The sequence below is a fragment of the Hibiscus syriacus genome, unplaced genomic scaffold (assembly GCF_006381635.1).
Source record: "Hibiscus syriacus cultivar Baekdansim isolate YM2019G1 unplaced genomic scaffold, ASM638163v2 tig00110584_pilon, whole genome shotgun sequence".
Taxonomy (NCBI): domain Eukaryota; kingdom Viridiplantae; phylum Streptophyta; class Magnoliopsida; order Malvales; family Malvaceae; genus Hibiscus; species Hibiscus syriacus.
The window spans coordinates 1016758-1035866 of NW_024062792.1; the positions used below are offsets into that span (position 1 = coordinate 1016758).

Consider the following 19109-nt stretch of genomic DNA (forward strand, 5'->3'; position numbering starts at 1 on the left):
CGCCCCATGTGTATGGAGTGCAAGAGCATCATTCAGGGAAATGACACAGTAGTATTGTGAGAGGTCGACAATAGCTGCTTCATAAAATGGAACTTGACATGTGGTTGAAGTCTCTCTCTATCCATGGAGCGTCGGCTTGCTTTCCTCCCATTCCATTTAGAATTCGAAAAACATAAGTCCTCTCTTACCTCTTGATGCATCACATGGTTAGCCTCCTTCTCGAACTTAGAATGACTATCCTCAACATCCTGTAATTTAAAGTATCTATTAATTACAGAGGGAGTAAAACGGATAAAAATATCTCTTACTAAAATTGAATGTTGGCTTGGGTCAGAAATATTGACGTAAAACTCTCGAACAAGTGAGGCATTAACGTTCCTTAGATACGAGGCAAACTTTTGCCAACGGTGTTGAGTAACAATCTCCATGACATCAGGCCCAAAGTCACCATGCATGTCGAAGAAGGCAAAACCTTGTTAGAAGAAGAGTCATCGATTTTTAAGCACTTGGAACTGCTCACTTGTCGCTACGCTGTGAAATTTTTTGTGGGGCTGTGCCTGAGGGACGAGAATGAATCATCCTTGCTTTAATGATGAAAGAAAAAACAAAAAGCTTGAAGCTTTTTATGGTTATGGCATCTTCGACATGACATGCAAAAGAGAGATAAGAAGATGAACTCTAATAAAATAGTTGTACATCAAGTTTCGGAAAGCCCATCGTTCATAGCTGTTTTACTATGCATAAGTTGTTAGATTGTGTGCTCGAGGACATCATCAAAGGAGTTTTTAGCATCGATAATCAGTACAATACCTTAATTTATTTTAGAGGATAAATGTTATTTGTAAGATTCAATCCATATGCAAACTATAAATGAAGTCATTTAGAAAGCATAAGTAACATGAAACACGTAGTTTTTAAGTAGAAGACAGTAATAAAAAAGGTAAACATTGTGAATTTAATTGTTCAATTCAACTCTATATAAAATTACCATTAGATTAGCTATTTCTCACAGAAGATTTGTTTAGTCAAAACAAAAGGAAAATGAAAAAAATGGAGTAAACTACATATATTTTCCCTTTCTATATAAACATTAAATTCTTCATTTTCATGCACAAAACGATGAGAGCTTCAAGTTGCACAAGCTGGAACCAAGCACGAAAAGAATCCTGGCCTCTTCTTCTGCGTTCCATAACAAAACAACAATGCAAGAAACAAAAGATTAGACTTATGAAGCAAAATGTGGCTTAAAACTTTTCAATAACTTAGTTTAAATTGAGTTATTGTTGTTTTGATCCCTTTCAATTGTCAATAACTTAATTTAAACCTTTTAAAAATGAATATTTTCAACTAGACAGATTATAAATTACACGAATTCGATTTGTCAACACACTGAATTTGAATGGAGTCAACTCAAGCTTTTACCAAACAGAGACAAACTACTTGATACGCACAAAAGTTCCAGAATAACCCAAAAATAAATATTAACTTTTAATTTTTTAAATTAAATTATTAATAATATTAAATTTATATATTATTTTTTAAAATATAAAGTAGGATTTTTCAAACACTAAGATTCATGTTTGAGTTGGAATTTGAACTTCAACCGAACTCAGTATGAGTCGATCTTCAACTTTTTATTTCAAATTTTAGTACGAAGTTGAATCGAGTTTAAATTTATATTTTTCAAGTCAAGTCGAGATCAATAATATTTGAATTTGACTAATCTTATTTACAGTCCTAGTTTGAACAATGAAAGGGTGGAGGGGACTTACTCGCTTGGAAGAGTCGAGGAGCTCAGGGGGTATCTTGTAAAGATCTTCGTCAACAGGCTTAGGTTGTCGGACAAGAACTCTCTTGGGATTGGTAGCAACGTCGTCGTATTTGAGTTGCTTACTATCTCTTGTCGTACTGTAATTATTATTTGACAACGACACATGGTGGTGGTGGGGATATTTCCTCCGCGGTTCCGTCACGTCACGGACTCTCCCTCCCTTCTTTAGCTCCTTAACATGCGGCCCTCCCTTCTCCCTTACCCTACTCACCTGCCCACACCTCCATTATCATCACCATCAACAAATACAACATTTTCAGAGATAAAAAACAACGGAGAAAAAGCAAGCAAACCGACCTTCCTAGAAGAAGCAAGATCACGAGAATGTTTCCTCGAATCAACTTCATACAAGTCACGCACACAAGTATTAGATTCACCAGATGAAGAGCTGAAACGAATCAAACCTGCTTGTCTAGCACATTCGAAGTACTGGGTTATAGGCAGATCATTTGCATAATCCCAGTCTCCAAATGCCGGTATCTGCCTACTTCTTTTACCATAATCCTGGAGAAAAAAAAACAAAAAGAGAATTAGCTTTAAACAACAAATCCACTCAAGATCCAAAGAATATTTTCATGTGAACAACTTACATCCATCGTGGGGTTGTTAGTGTCGGCAGTTGCTACTCAGAAGAAAAGGGTTGGAATTTGAAAGTGAATGAGAGAAAAGAAAATGTAGGGATTGTGAAGAAAGCTACAGAAGAGATAAATTCTGGTTCAGAAATTACTTTGAAGAGGGGAATCTGCAGGGGGAAAGATATGGAGTTTCTGAGCCTTTGGGATACACATATCATAAAAGTAGACAAAAAGGAAAGAGACTACTAATTTGGGCTCCCTTTGTCAACTTTTTCCCTTTATAAAAATGTTGATTTTTTTTCCTCGTTTAATCCGTTTTCACGCGTCAAAGTCAGAAATGTGGGACCCTTGAGGGAATGCAGGCTGAGTGTGTTCACAGTCCTCTTGGATTTGGATGAGGGACAAATTCTTTATTAGTCATTGTATTATGCATTAATTTATGAATTTAGTCTCTTTATATTAATTCTGAACTTTCTAGTTCCTGGTTTTGTTTTTTCTTTTCTTCAATAATTTAGGATAATTAAAGTATAGTAGTTGCTCCATTGACAATGTTCACATCTTACAAACGAAACTATTTAAAATGAGATATTTTACAGAAAATAACATTCTCTTTTATCATTACTGTTACTCAATATAGTGGTGGGTTCACGTTAGGTTTAGGGTGAGAACGTATTCATCTTGAAATCTAAATATTTTTTATTTATCTATTTTATTAATTGTTTTTACCTTAAAATTTTATTTATATCCATCAAATATAAAAATTTTGTGTTATTAATATATATATGTGTTTACTCTAAAAAAATATTTTCTAATATCACTCCTTCAAGATAGTATATGAAATTTTACTGGAAATTTTTTGCCAAACTTTTAATTTTCTAAGACTTTAAACTTTTATTTCGACGTTTGTTCTAAATTTCTGTTTGTTTTTCCCCCTCATGATAAAGATTGATATCTACCCCATTAGACTTCTTTTTCTTTTGTCATTATAAAGATTGGTATCCACACCATGAGAGCTCCTTCAGTTTTCCTTTTTCCGGATAGTATTTTAAGGATATTTTTCATATTTAGATTTTATAAATTGATACAATGAACCTTAAATATTACTTGGTTTTCAAAATTCAAACCTGTTTTACTTTTAAATAATATCAAGCATCCAATTATTCAAATATGTTTTTATTTACAAGTATAATAGATATAAAATGTTGTAATCATTTAAACTTGACAAGAAGTATAAAAACTCCATGTAATTTAAAAAAAATCAATGTGACTCTCGTATTATTATTCTCTTAATGTGACCCCCTAACTCATAAAATAATCTTAATGTGGTTCTTTGACCATTTTTTTTTTGTCATTGATTGTTATTGTGCTGATGTGATAATTCAGGATGTCGATGCGGTAGTCCATGGTGGTTGACAATGTGATGAATAACATAGCAGGTTGATTAAATTGATAACTCAGACATAGTTGATGGACTGTCATGTTAGTTTTGTGGACTGTCACGTTAGTATTGTGAACTGCCACATCAGCACTGTAATGGTCAAATGACGAAAAACGTTGGTCAAATGATCACATTAGATTTATTTTCTGAATTAAAATGTCACATCAAGAAAAAATAATATGATTGTCACGTTTTTATTTTTCAAAAATATATGATATCATGTGCCCTTTTACCTTAAAATTTTAAACATAACTATATTCAAATATTGAAAGAAAATTATGAATAATTTGGCATCCAATGGGGCACCAATGGATTGTAATTTTGACTAACATCATTTACAAGAGGGGAAAAAAAGGGGCATTTTCCAGTTGTTTGTACGAAAAACAGCAATAATTCTGCCATAACTCATAGTAAATGGGAAATGCCAAAACCCACTTAACCCTCCTGACAATACCATGCCAAAAAAGTTTATGTAACTTTTGGTATAGAGGATAAATATATGTTTATAGCATCTTGATTTGATTTCAAGAGTTAATCTAGTATTTATGTTTTCTACATTATTAAAAAAATTAAGTATGAGATTAGAAAAAAAATTACATACTAAATTCAACCTTAAAGCTAAACTAATTACTTAATTAAATAAATAAAAATGTGAATATTTCTAGAAAGGCTTAAACTTAAAAAAGGTACTCAAACTATGATATATTTTTGCTTCAAGTACCTAAACTATTTTTTGGTCATACTAAGTCCTTAAATTATTATATGTAAGCACTTTATGTGCTTAAACTATATTTTGGTCAAAATAGTTTTAAGGGCTTAATTTGTGTACTTTTTTTTACTTTAAGCCTTCTTGAAATGGAACACTAAATATGTATGAGATGGGAAGGGTAAATAATTGCATAAATATAGTTGGTGAACAGAGATAAAGTTGAACCAAAAGTGAAATGCAGCCCTGAATCAATGTGGTCTTTTCACTTATAAGTAACTTATACTTCTGACCATTCTGTACACAATGCTTTTAGAATATGCAAAAGCCCAAAGCTACAGCCTAAATGCAAAGCTTTTCATACGAAAAACAAGGAATGGAAACGTAGAACTGAAGGTAAATGAGAATTTATTAATTAACGTTATAGTGTTAAAATTGGTCCAAATATTTATCAAAATTGTCATTTTAAATTTTTTTTCTTAAGCATTTTGCTTCAACATTTCATTTTAGGATACAAAAGTTTTTAACATTTGATTGAATAGTTATTTGATATTTATTCTTTTTTATGTAATAATTTGACATCTAATACTTCATTCTAATATAGAAAGACCCATATTTTAAAGCGTTGATTATTTTTTAACTGATATTTTTATTTATCGAAGAAGTTTTTATTTTAAAATAAAATATTAAGATTAGAATTAATTTTTTTTTTTAAAAATAGATATTAAAATGATTGTTTTAATATAGAAATTAATTTTTATGGTATACCCTAATTTAAATTAGACCCAAAGTCGTAGAGGCAAGGAAAAAGGAAAATTTATTGGACATGCAAGTTTCTTCAAACCTTTTGCTTCACATGAGTTGATTTTAGGCATGGAAAAATGGGATAAAGGCAAAGCCTTTTGATTGGCTCAAGGAGCCGTAGAAGTAGGCTAAAACCTCGTGGAGTGATGAAAGGTCACCATTTTCAAAATGCTTAAAAAATAGGGGGATCTTTCAAAAGTGGCACCTGCAACAAAGGGTAAAAAATGCCACCAATGCTTGACTTTGGCTATCAAAATCACCAGTAACAAAAACCACCCAAGGCGAACTTTGACGATGAGGTTTAGCAAGTCAAAACACCGAGTGGAAAATATATAAATAAATATCAGATATGTACTGTTAGCTGAGCTGACCACCCCTTGTTTGTTTGGCTTCTAAGAAAATGTCGATGGTGGGGGGACCACCATGGGAAAATGGGAACATGGGATACGTGGTGGATAATTACAACTTTTTGTTCACGTGGTCCTCCAATTGTAGGACACATAAAATGGAGGACCGAATTCACTCCTTCAAATTCATCGTTGCCAATTCGCCATTGGTTATATTGTGGGCGTTTTTGCCCAAAAATCACCCAAACAATCAATAATTATATGTCAAATATTCATTGATCAGAATTTACTGATCTAACATCTATTTGCTGACATGAACGAAAGGTGTAGATCACTATCCTCGCCTTCCATGAGTTTTTTCCAAACTAGCACCACGCAGGCAAAGCGCGGATCACCATCCGCTCTTTCCTATGAAAAATTGACTCACGGTGATTTGTGCCTTCGATAAATACCACTCGGTCATCTGTCGCTCTCACTTAATTACCACCTACTCCTCCTATAAATAACACCTCATACAACTCTCAATCCACACAAAAAAAAAGTTCTCCTTACTTTTATCATTCATTCTAACAAGTTTCAAGTAAGTTTTGTTATTATTTTTAGAAGATAAAATTATTTTTATTATGTTATAATCATTAAATGGTGTATTATTTTATTATATTTGATTGTGTTAATTTTTTTATAATTTGCAGTTATAAAACTTAAGGCAGGTTACTGCGTTTAGATATGAATCATATCTCGAGCCATTTTGCAGATACGATAACAATTTGAAATTGTGTTATGTTAATTATTTTGAATGTTTTATTTATTTTTTTAGTATTAGTTTATATTTTAATTTGTATACTATTTATTTAATTAGAGGAATGATTTTATATTAGATTCATTTATTCGTAACGCTAAGTTAGAGATATTGAATCGTGTTTGTATGTATTTAGCCGAGGCTAAATTCGGTTACATAGCTAGATATGAAGGGCATTGTAACCTTGAATCCAACCTTATTTTTGCATTGGTCGAGAGGTGGAGACCAGAGATAGACATATTCCATCTACCATGTGGGGAGTGCTCTATTACGCTGGAGGATGTTTCATTACTTTTAAGGCTTTCGGTAGATGGGGATGTCATCACAGCAGGTTTCGATGCCATCACCATAGGGTTTTATGACCCCTTTAGGTAGATATTACAATTCCATGCTTGTAGATTCAGTGTGAGCTTCATATGCATCATATTTTACGGGTAATGCACCAGCACAGACGCATACACCTCTGACCCAACTTTCGCATTCATAGATGTCTACATTTTCACAGTTTTCACAGTTTTCTATGAGCGGTGAGATGGTTAGTTATACACCTCCATGGTCTTATTCTATGGAGGTGGTACATCATCATCCATCCCTGATCAACAAAATATACATGCTACTACTGTTGTTATTGCTGATGATGATGAGAGTGAGGAGGAAGAAAAACTTATACAAAGAAACCCTCATCAAAATAGACAACCATCGCCTTGTGAAACACATCCAAGACACAGACATCGATAGACTTGTTTAGTTTGTAATGTTTTTGTTGAATTAATATTTTGATATAACATTAAATTGTAAAATTGTTTTTGGACTTAATTGAATTTGTCAAAAATTTATCAAGAATAATTCAAAGGCCAAATTAACTAGAAAATTATATTTTAAATGTTTTCCGACTTAGTCGAACATTTTCAAAAATGAAATCACTTGTTTTCACGCTTTAAAAATAAGTTTCCAAGGATTTTTGGCTCAAAGGATCGATCCCCTAGAAAAATGATCAATCATTTTGACCAAAGGATCGATCCCCTTTAAGAAGGATAAATTGAAGGTATAATGATCCCCAATGACTAGAATTAACGGACAAGGTATAAATTGATGGTCAAAACTTCTCAAGGTCATCAAGAATCATATTGAACCAATCTACCAACATCAAAGCATAGTTTTGTGCATAATTTGTTAATTCTTTGTTGTAAACACATTTATGAGCTATATTGTTTACTTTGCTCAAGTGTAATTTGGGTGAAAGCTTAATTAGTGCAAACTTATTTGCCTTTGTGAGGTTTTTCCTTAGTTTGCTAAATTTGTAATTACTCTTTGAGAGAGTGTGTATTCTAGGTTTTGGGGTATAAACCTTGAAGTGTTTGTGAGTTTAATCTTCACTTGAGTAGCCCATTACTTGAACATAAACGAAAATGAAATAACACAAGCTGATATTTTAGAAAAAACAATTTCATCGATACATCATCAATTGTTACGTGATGATAAAAGAGATGGATATTTTTTCCTATTATGGTATGGGTTTCTACAATGCCCACATCTTTTGTTTTCTTTGAACGTCTCTCGAATATCCATATCACAGTTGATTTGAGTGGATTTTGGATGACATGTTTCCCTTAATAAGGACAAATCTAGTATAATCTGAAGTCAATTTTGAACCTCGTATAGGTCTTTCTCATTACCTATGGGGGAACTCAAATTCATATACCTTAAATACTTTTGAAAGTCGGTATACGAGACCCACAAAATGATTAAAGTCTTGACGGATATTAGAGCAAGTTGCTACGACATGGGAGATATATACTTCAGAGCTTGAAAAACCCACAGTCACACCACATGTCATGTAGATTAACTCTGAAAGAGTTAGCTTCAATCCCTTACAGACATCATGGCATTTCTGTGACACAAAATAATTCATGGATTCGAGAGAAGCTAGTTACAAACATTTCATTTGAAGCAACAATTCTTTTTTGTAGATCTGCAACTAATCTTGGGTGATAAACATGGTCGTTTTGCATCCAAGTTTGAGCTTGTCCATCTAGCTTGGCAAAAAGTGCTCCCAAACAAAAATATGTCATTTTAACCAACGTTGTAACTGGTAAATGGCGCCCCCTTTTAAGGTCGAATTGATAGCCTCATCCAAGTTGGTCGTCATGTGTCCATATAGATATCCACCGTCATATGCATTTGTCCATATTTCTTTGTTGATAAGGATGATATAATTGTATCCTTTCTTCTTTTTCCTCGTAATTCTTGAAGTATGAACTCAGACGTCTAAGGTAGTAGTTCATAACATGAATAATTTATGTAGTACTTACTGTTAAGTTCCCATAAAAAAGAAAATTCTACATAAATAAAATTAAGAAATATGACATACCCATGCGCACAAGTAATTGGCGTTCATCGTTATTCTTGAACTTTCCATGATAGTTCGCGGCAATATGTCAGACACAGTACCAATGTTGGACATAGGGTGATTTCCACATTGGACCTAAAGAGGTCATTGATGCTTTGATCCCAGCTCTGCGATATAAAATGATAGATTTTTTCCCTCGCGACAACATGTAAGCGTAAGTTTTTTAGGCAAAAAACCCAAGAATCTATATTTTCTCCTACAACAAGGGCAAAAATAACTGGAAGAATATTGCGATTCATATCTTGAACAACTGACAATAGTATAACTTACTTGTATTTTCCATACAAAAATATCCATCAATATGTACCACAGACTTGTAGTATTTCACAACATTAATACACTGTGGGTAAGTCTAAAACAACCAGTAGAATTGGCATTGATCGTGTAGTACTCTATCATTGTTATATGCATAGCAAGTTTCGAAGTCCACTATTGTCCCAAGATTCAGTCTACGCACTACCCTAAACCAACTTGGTAGTTCGTTGCAGGATAAATCCCACTCACCGTGCATTTTTAATGGTATTCTATTTTTCCTTTCTTACTTTCCTGTAGGAGACGGTGTACCCATATTGAGACTGTATAGCTAAAATCAACTTAACAATAGTTATATGGGAGCTTGTTTTGATCGTGGGCATTATGGCTTGGCAGATAATGTCGGAGTCCAAGTTGGGATGGTCCTGGTTGATCCCTCTAGCACAACATGTATAAAGACCTTTGTATACTGTTAATTCACATATATTATTTTCCCTTTCCTCTTCGATACACGAACCATCTAGTTACATCCATTATCACGTTGGACATAGTAGCATACATACTTTTCGGTGGTAGATTGGTCCACTTTGGAGTGAACATAATTACGAATATTGTAATTCTTAATAGAAATTATCGCTTATTCTTTCGATGGAAATTTCATTCTAATATATAACTCACCATTATTGACTGATGAGTTAAATTCATAGCCATCAACATTAGGCATATCCACAAATTCTGGCATGTACACTGCACCATAATCAGCTTCATGCATATGTATTAGAGGTTCGGTGTGTACCGTAGTTGTGGGAACTTCATCTGCATAATCATCATTGGAGTTCATATTGAACTGCAGTAATTTTGGCTCAACGAATAGTCTAGTCTCAGCATCATTTGCATCTGACTCACGAAAATGTTCTTTTGGCGGAGATGAGGGTTCCTCTAAGATGCCGATATTTAGGTCAAACAAGTTGGTATTTGAATGTCTTCCCTTTGAACTTGAAGGCATCGTGTCATACAGGTTTTGGACTGAGTGTTGTGTCGCAAGCATCTTGACAATAAAGTTGAAGAAGCTCATAGTTGAATGTCTCCCCTAGAACTTGAAATCATCGTGTCAAATGAGTACTGAACAGATTGTTGTGTCGATGGCATCCCTATATTCAAGTCAAAAAAATTGGCTGATGAATGTCTTTTCTTTGAACTGGAAGTGATGTTTCCATACGGATTGTTCGTGGAGCCACTTCGATAGACATCGTAACAAGTTGCTGATGAATGTATCCCCATTGAACTTGATGGGATAATACCATAATGTGGATTTCTCATTATAGCATTAAAATCATTACACATTATTGTAGTTGGGTTGTCAACTTGATCAGCTTGTTGAGTTAGCCCATAGTGGGAGCATAATGACATACCACGAACTGCAGACACTTAAATAAATGTCGCATACATATGTGTATCAGCGCCTAAATTTTGATTCTGAGAATCAACCGTCATAGCAACATCATCATCATTGGAGAGTTCGAACTCTATATAAGTTAACGAAAATACTACTGTTGGAAATCTGTACTGAAGTGATGATAGTCTTCTAGTACTTCCAACATGAACCTTCCTTGAAATTTTAGTGATCAGCTCCTCAAGAGTGATGTTTCTCTTAAAAAATATTCTGACAAAATGATTTGATATGAATGCAATGTCTGTTTCATCTTTCCTAATTTCTCCATTATAGTAAACTGTAGCTGAAATACGCCTCATTTTTAGAGTTTGAAAGACTGAGAGTCTTATATATGCAAAAACAATATATTAAATACGCCTAATTAAATAAATAATATACGGAGTTAAACATAAACTAATGCTAAAACATTTTTTAAAAATCATAATAAATTTAATAACACAATTTAACATTGTTACTGTGTCAGGAAAATGTATCGGGATTTAATCATGTCTTATATTTTATATTAGTACAAAATAAAGCAAAATCATTAGTACAAAAAATTTTGGCCAAATAATTAAATATAAAATAAACATAATATAATAATAAATAATTTTACCTTCTAATAACTATAATAAAATCTACTTAGCTTGATAGAAAGAAGAACATGAAAGTAATTTTAGTGTAGTTTAATGTTTGTATTCGGGGTTATTTATAGGGGAAGGAGAGGGGTGAGTCACCAAGCTTTAAGGCTTGGGTAATAATGGAATACCCAATAATTCAAGGTGAATAATGGAAGTCGTGCACTACAAGAAAATATACCTTTAATGACACACGAACGATGACACACGCTAATTTATGACTTAAAAAAAATATGTGTCATGAAAAAAAGTAATGTTTCTTAAAATCTGAACAATTTATGACTTACAATATTGTGTGTCATATTTAATAGTCATAATTTAAAAAATTTATAAAAACACGGAATACACTTTTAATTGAAGTCATTTGTAAAAATCAACTTTTAATTTTCCACCATTATTTTCATTCTTTCCGCTTAGCTTGTTATTTGATTCCCCCCCCCCCCCCTTATGACTCAATATGTGGAAAGCAATATAAAGTTGTTATTTGAGCTCTGATTCTTAGCTTGAAAGCATACATGAGTCGGTTCCAAACATAATTTCCTTAATTCATTTGAAGGTTTCAAAAAACCAGAATGGGAGAAAGAGAAAACAGCCGGTGCCATCTTCAGGCCCTACAAATAGCTCAGGGACAGCAAACATAGCTGGACCCTCCCCTAGTTCAGCACCTTCTACACCATCAATACACGCTCCTGGAGATGTGATTTCAATGCCCACTCTTCCTCATAGCGGGAGTTCTTCTAAGCCTATGATGATGTTTGGCGCTGATGGTGTCGGCACACTTGCATCCCCTTCGAATCAGTTGGTGAGTATTAATTATTTTCCAATGTTTGTGGAGGAACTAAAAATTCCTTGCATAATTTTTTATTGGAACTCCATTTTGGGAGTGGGGTGATAAAGATCTTAAATTGCAGGCTGAAATGGATCGGTTTGTGGAGGATGGGTCTCTTGATGATAACGTTGAGTCTTTTTTATCCCATGATGATACAGATCCTAGGGATGTTGTTGGCCGATGTATGGATTTAACTAAAGGTGTATAAATATTACTTGTATGGCTTTTGCGATTTGATAGTCTGTTGTTGCAGTGAATTTAATGTAGCCTCTTTTGTGGGACATTGTAGTTTCACTCTGTTGGCATATTTTATGTCCTTGTTATTCTTGGATACAGTGAATATGATACTGTCCTAATTCTTTTTCCGAATGGCTATGATAATTAATACATCCTTGTTTGAGACCAAGCATATTTAAGCATAGATATTGTATATCTCATTAAACTTTTGTACATTGTAGTCTTATTCTGAATGTTGGTTATTGCGACTATTTCATGATTTTGCTCTATTGTTTATATATCCAAATGCTAACTGAATTTTGCCGAAAGAAACCGTGCAATTGTGTGGGCGCATTCATCTATCCTTATTTCTAATTTTTAGGGATACACTTTCATCTCATATTCTATTATTGCATTACTACATAATGCAAGTGGATTGGTTTGACGCATAATATTTTTTACAGTGTATCAAATTTGAATTTGACTTCAGGTTTCACATTTATGGAAGTAAATTCCGTTCGAACAAGCAGTAGCAAAGTTACTTGCTGTCATTTCTCATCAGATGGAAAGTTGCTTGCTACTGGTGGCCATGATAAAAAGGTTAGTCCTGAGAGAGGAGCTTAGTTTTTTTTCATACCTTTTTATGTTGGTAAGAAGTATATATATATATATATATATATTTGCAACACAGGTTGTATTATGGTACACGGACACTTTAAAGCCAAAGTCTACTCTTGAAGAACATTCATGTTTGATCACTGATGTTCGTTTCAGTCCAAGCATATCACGCCTTGCAACATCTTCATTTGACAAAACTGTCAGAGTTTGGGATATTGACAGTGTTAGTGAACTTTCTTCTTTCAATTTACTTGTTATTTTGGTTTTTGAGCTAGTTATGTCTTCTTGTATGTCCATTTAAAACCCCTTAATGTTCTCATTTAAAGCATTCTGTGCATGTTCATGCTATTTCATTCTGAGTTTTCTTTCTTCTCGGTTTTCATTTAATTTTCCTTGAAAATTTCTGCAGCCTGGTTATTCGCTTCGTACATTTATAAGACATTCAGGTAACGTTATGTCACTTGACTTCCATCCAACTAAAGATGATCTTATCTTCTCTTGTGATGGTGATAGTGAAATACGATATTGGAGTATCAACAATGGGAGCTGTGCAAGACGTTTCCTGTTTCTTTATACATAATGTTATCTCGTTTCAGGCGAAGGCATGTTCCTCTGCAAGCATTGCTCGGCTGAAGAATCTGAATAGGAAGACCCTCGATGTCCTAGCTGCGATGTTGTACTTTTATTATTCTCTTTGCTATGAACTCACGAGTAGCCTTGCTGAAATTAGGAGGTAAGCTATACCTTATTCAAATTTGACTTATATCGTATGTTGTCTTTAGTATATATTCTTATCACTACAAGAAAATATACCTTTAATGACACACGAACGATAACACACGCAAACAGACAAGTGAGTTTTGTTCCCCCTTCAATAATTATAGTTGCTAGATATAAATTTCCATGGGATTGATAATGTTAGGTTGTTCTTCGTTTTGTTATCTGAATAATGAATTTCTGGGATTGGTTAAGCAACAAAGACCATATTCTCAATATGTGGCCTTTATTTCATTATTGTAATACATGTTGTCCTTTAGCAATTAATTATTGAATTTAGCCTCAAGTTTGTATGATTCTCTTTTATTTTTCTTACTCTGTTAGGTATGTGTTGAAGAAGATCCGGCTGGCCAAGCAAACAGACAAGTTTAAGCGTACAGCTCACCAAGAGGTCACTTTTTTAAAACCAAAATTTCACTCTTCACGTTTGTTTTATGTAATTAACATGTGAATTGTGATGACTGAAAGTTGCATGGATTATTCCATACTCGATTAGGATTTAAATATTTTCCAACGGATCGTTATCACGATACACTTGCATAAATTAACCTTTCTTAGTGTTGAACTTCTTGTGCTTGAACGAAACCGTGACCTTTAAAATCTTGATTTAGGAGATATTTTGATTACGAGATGTCCATGTTTTGTTCAACGATGACACCTTTTATTTATGATAGCTTTTAGGTTGCACCTCTTTATCTAGCCAAACAGATGCTTTATACCCTGAGACATGAGTTAACACTGTTTTCTACTCTGTTGCTTCTTTGAAAGCTGTGATCTTGAATATTTCCTTCTTTTATCTGCTAAGACAAGACTGATATATTTAACATATCCTACCTTTAGATGTATTGTTTTTGGTCTTTCTGATAACAAAATATGCATGTATGCAAACACGCACCTGCTCACAACCCGTCTGAAATCTAAAGACAACCATTGAAATAATCTAAAAATATGTATATGCTGCTACTTATGTTACCTAGACTATTTTTCCTTCAAATACTTGTGTTCGACACATACTCAAACATTAATATGAAGTACAATCCTCCAAATATATGAAAAGATACTAAAAATCGATTATATGCATACCAGATACATACTTATATTCACCCCGAGTCCAAGTAACATATCATACACCTCTGTCATTCATCCCTCCTCCCAACTTCATCTGTTCCTCGAGGAAACCCTGGCATAATGTGTGCTTGGTTTAAGGTTGAGGTATATAAAATCACTATTTTGATTGAGAGAATCTTCTACATCGAATGTTAATCTCATATATATCTTTTGATGGGAATAGCCTTTCGACTTTGTACATTTTGGGTTAAAAAGATTCCTAGTTGATTAAGAGTTTATATGAGATAAAGACAAAAATGGTTTCACTTATCCAAAAAAATTAGGATGCCCTTTTGCGAACTTGAGAGAATAAAAAGAAATTTTTTAATCGAAATTCTCATTGAAAAGCGAAATACACAAATTGGGTTTATAGGCTATGGATTGCAAGTTAAGAATACTACTAAGTTTATTTTCTTCCCAACTTTTATCTCCTAAATCTTATATTATCTGTTAAGAAACATAATCCTAATTGTAAAATATAAATAAACTAAACTTCGTAAAATAAAATTCCCTTAATTCATCTCAAGTCATTGCATGTTTGAGAATTTGTCTTGTGTTCTTTGGCTGTATTGCAGATGGAATTGATTGCAAGACTAAATAATCTGTATATTGTTGACTACAAAGATGCTTGGGTTGATATAAGATGAAAGAGATACATTACTGTTTGGATTTATGGTTGATAAGGTGAAAGAGAATTTTTCTTGCTCCGTGTTTTCATATCTTAATGCCTTGCCCTGAAACTGGTTCTGACAGCACTAATTTGTTTTTCTTATACTTTTAATGAAAATTAAATTTTAAATGCATTTAAGATGTTGAGTTGCCAAAAGGTTTATGCTATAGGCTGCAAATTGCTTATACGATAAGGAGCTTATTATGTATTGACTGAGCAAAATTTTGACATCTTTGTTTTATTTTGCTTACCTTTTGTTTATATTGTTTTTGCATATTCTAAGCATCCTCATTTTTTTGTTATCAATACAGGTTTGGCAACACTGCCTATTTGCACATATCTGTGGCTTTTATCCAGATGCTCAAAGCTCTAAGTATGTGGAAACAAAGTACATTATTTGATTACATCCAACGAAATTACCCTATGTGAACTAGGACTATATTGTTGAATTCATAGGCTTTGGTTTCAATTCTTATTTGTACAGCATAGATAGTACATATGATTACAATATTTTTATAACTTAATGTGAATATATTGTATACAAATGAATTGCTTACATATAATATGATATATATATATATATATATATATATATATATATATATATATATATATATATATATATATATATATATAATATATATATTATTTATTATGAGGCATTAAATGTGATTTAGTTTGATTGTTTGTCAATCTGCAATATATATATATATATATATATAATTTACGAAATACAATCACGACACACAAATGTGTGTCATCTTTTTTAATGACGTGTGCTTCAATGACACGCAATGTGAGTCATGCATGCGTGTCATAAATTTATGACACAAAAATGTGTGTCATCTTCATTTATGACGGAGGCTTCAATGACGCTCAATGTGCGTCATAAATGTGTGTCATAAATATGTGTCATCAATGCGCATCATAGATTTATAACACACAATTGCGCGTCATCTAAGATTCATGTCGGTGGCTTCAACGACAGTCATTTGTGTGTCATCCGCACCCATAAATGACGCGCAATGCACGTCATTAAAGGGGTTTTTTCTAGTAGTGGTGGATGGTGATCTGCACCTTCCGTCGTGTGTCAATTTATCCCGTGAAGGCACGAATGGTGATCCCCGCTTTGTTCGTGTGGCGTCAGCTCGGACAAAAACCTATGGAAGGCACGAATGGTGCTCCGTGCCTTCTGTCCATGTCAGCAAATGAGTGATCAGTAAAATTTGGGTAATTATTGATAGTTTAGGTGCTTTTTGGGTAAAAACGCTTACATTGTATCTTATATTTTTATGACCCAATGACACTTTCTTTTCATGAATTTTTAAAAAATAAATTATCTTAAATTTATGATCTAATAACATGTGTTATTATCTCATAAGTGAAAAGATGGAAAAATTGTATTACAAGCGATACAGTTTAAATTTAGATCTCTTAAGCAAGAGTTAAATACCTAATCACTTCATCAAATTAAGAGGTTGTTAAATTATTAACAAAAAAAATATTATTTATAAATTATAAATAAATTAATTGCATTTATTTTTTAAAAACATGTCAATTTTAAGGATAAATTACAACATTTATCATTCAATTATCTTCTCACTCTTATTTTAGTCACTGAAATTTAAAACTTTTTAATTTAATCATTTAACTTCCAAAATACTCCATTGATGCACATGGAAGAACAATCTGAGAAATCTCTTTTTTGACAGTTTCACTCTGCTCTCTGTTAACACAATATGTGAATCTATGATTAGGTTTTGAGGTTAGAATATCAAGGGTGATGTTAGTGGGATTGAGGTTGAGATTTAGGAATCAGGGATTGATATTAAAAAAATTAAATATTTTTATTTTGAATCTTATTTATTATTAAATATTAATATATTTGTCATGTTATTTTAACAATAATAAAATAATCAATGTCATCAAAGAGTGATTAAAATATGAGTAATTCGAAAATTAAATGATTTTTTGGTATATTAATTGGTTTCTCGTCTATTAATTGATTAATTCGGATCTGGTATTACAAATGCAAGGACGACCTTCTCAACCCAGTTTGCTCTAATCACAATCGCCAGGATTCGAACTACTGGCCTTGCTTAAAGAATCTAGTGTCTTATCCTACTAAACCAACCGATTGTTGGTATTTGAAAATTTAGTGATTAAATTAAAAAAATTAAACTCCAATAATAAAAAATTATAAAAATAATTAGTATAATGATATATGTTTAACATTAATTAAAATATACAACTACAATAATATTAATTGTGATTTAGAGAATATAATTTAATATGTTTCTATTAAATTATAGAACAATTAATTCATGAAATTAAATTTAATTGGAATTTTAAACATAGTATAAATAAAATTAATTTTCAATTAAAGAGAATAATATTTCTGTTGTAGTTTAAATTAAATTAGAGCTACTAATCCTTTATAAATTATTTTATGAAAATAAAAAATAATATATTAACGGAAATACTATATTTATATGGATGTTATGTTGACCCATCCTAGCCTCCTAGGCCTGCTGATTAATGTTTCCTTCCCTGTCATATCGATTTATGAAAGTAAGTCCGCTTTCTCTTTATTTTTTGAGTTTGGAAACATGCGTGATTTTTTGTGCCATTCTCTATCCTGAAATGACTTCTAAAAATAGGAAAATTAAATTAAAATATATTATCACACAAGCACGATGAAATTTCCGAAAAATTACTGGTAATCGATATATTTACCGATCTAATACCGATCAAATTATTTTTTTTGATCTAACATCAGTCAGATTATATTTTTCGATTTAACACTCGTAGCAGTAAGACGCGTCTCCTGCCCCTCGCTATATGTTGATTTGGCGCCACGTGGGGTATAGCGCGCCCCCTGCCCCGCGCTATACGCTGACATGGGTTACACGTGGGTATAGCGTGACCCTTGATCCGCGCTATACCTGGTTATCTGACACGTGGGGTATTGTGCGGTACAGGGGGCACGATATATCTTTAATTACCCACTCGTCCACACCCCAATCCTCCCTATAAATACCCCAATCCTCAATCACTTTCATCACACAAAATTCTCTCAAATTCTCTCAAATACTCTCTGTTTAAGGTATATTTTATAATATTTTTAATATTATGTATTCAATTTATTTAAGTATTTTACTTTATTTAATATTTTAGTAATATAATTCTTTTGCAGATATATAATGGAAGGCAGTCTACTTCGCTTGGATAGAAATCATATATCTCGACACTTTGCTGATACGGTAACATTTTAACGTTTTAATTTAATTTAAATTATTAGTAATAATTAGTTGATTTATTTAATGCATGATTATTAGATTAAGAATTAATTTTTGTAATTATTTATTTTTAGGAGAAGGACCGTGTATTAGATCTTTTTATTATGAATCTTAAGTTAGTGATACCTAGCTGTGTCTTGTCATATTTAGTAGAGGCTGGATTTGGTTATATAGGTAGATATCAGGGTCACTGTAAGATAGAACCAGACCTTATTTCTGCCTTAGTAGAGCGGTGGAGGCCGGAGACCCACACATTCCATCTTCCGTGCGGAGAGTGCACGATCACGCTTGAGGGTGTTTCTATGCACCTGGGGCTTCCGGTGGATGGAAATGTGATATCAGGGATAACTTCCGGTTCTTG

At 32.8% G+C, this 19109-nt stretch overlaps 2 protein-coding genes across 2 annotated transcripts in view; one reads left to right on the top strand and one right to left on the bottom strand.

Moving 5' to 3' along the window:
• LOC120133633 (transcriptional corepressor LEUNIG-like) overlaps positions 1–15919 on the top strand; it is a 33295-nt gene extending 17376 nt beyond the window's left edge. Inside the window, exons 4-12 of the mRNA XM_039150183.1 lie at positions 11789–12034; positions 12144–12261; positions 12768–12877; positions 12969–13118; positions 13305–13341; positions 13492–13628; positions 13997–14063; positions 15355–15463; positions 15761–15919. Coding sequence (XP_039006114.1) covers positions 11939–12034; positions 12144–12261; positions 12768–12877; positions 12969–13118; positions 13305–13341; positions 13492–13541 — 561 coding nt within the window. The 5' untranslated portion in view covers positions 11789–11938 and the 3' untranslated portion in view covers positions 13542–13628; positions 13997–14063; positions 15355–15463; positions 15761–15919. The remainder of the gene's footprint in view (positions 1–11788; positions 12035–12143; positions 12262–12767; positions 12878–12968; positions 13119–13304; positions 13342–13491; positions 13629–13996; positions 14064–15354; positions 15464–15760) is intronic.
• LOC120133634 lies at positions 1077–2669 on the bottom strand. The gene is made up of 4 exons (XM_039150184.1): positions 2422–2669; positions 2129–2335; positions 1773–2042; positions 1077–1179 (listed from the first exon to the last, which is right to left on the bottom strand). Exons 1-4 carry the CDS (start codon positions 2425–2427, stop codon positions 1129–1131), a joined length of 534 nt encoding a protein of 177 aa, XP_039006115.1. The 5' UTR covers positions 2428–2669; the 3' UTR covers positions 1077–1128.
• Positions 15920–19109: the final 3190 nt, after the last annotated feature.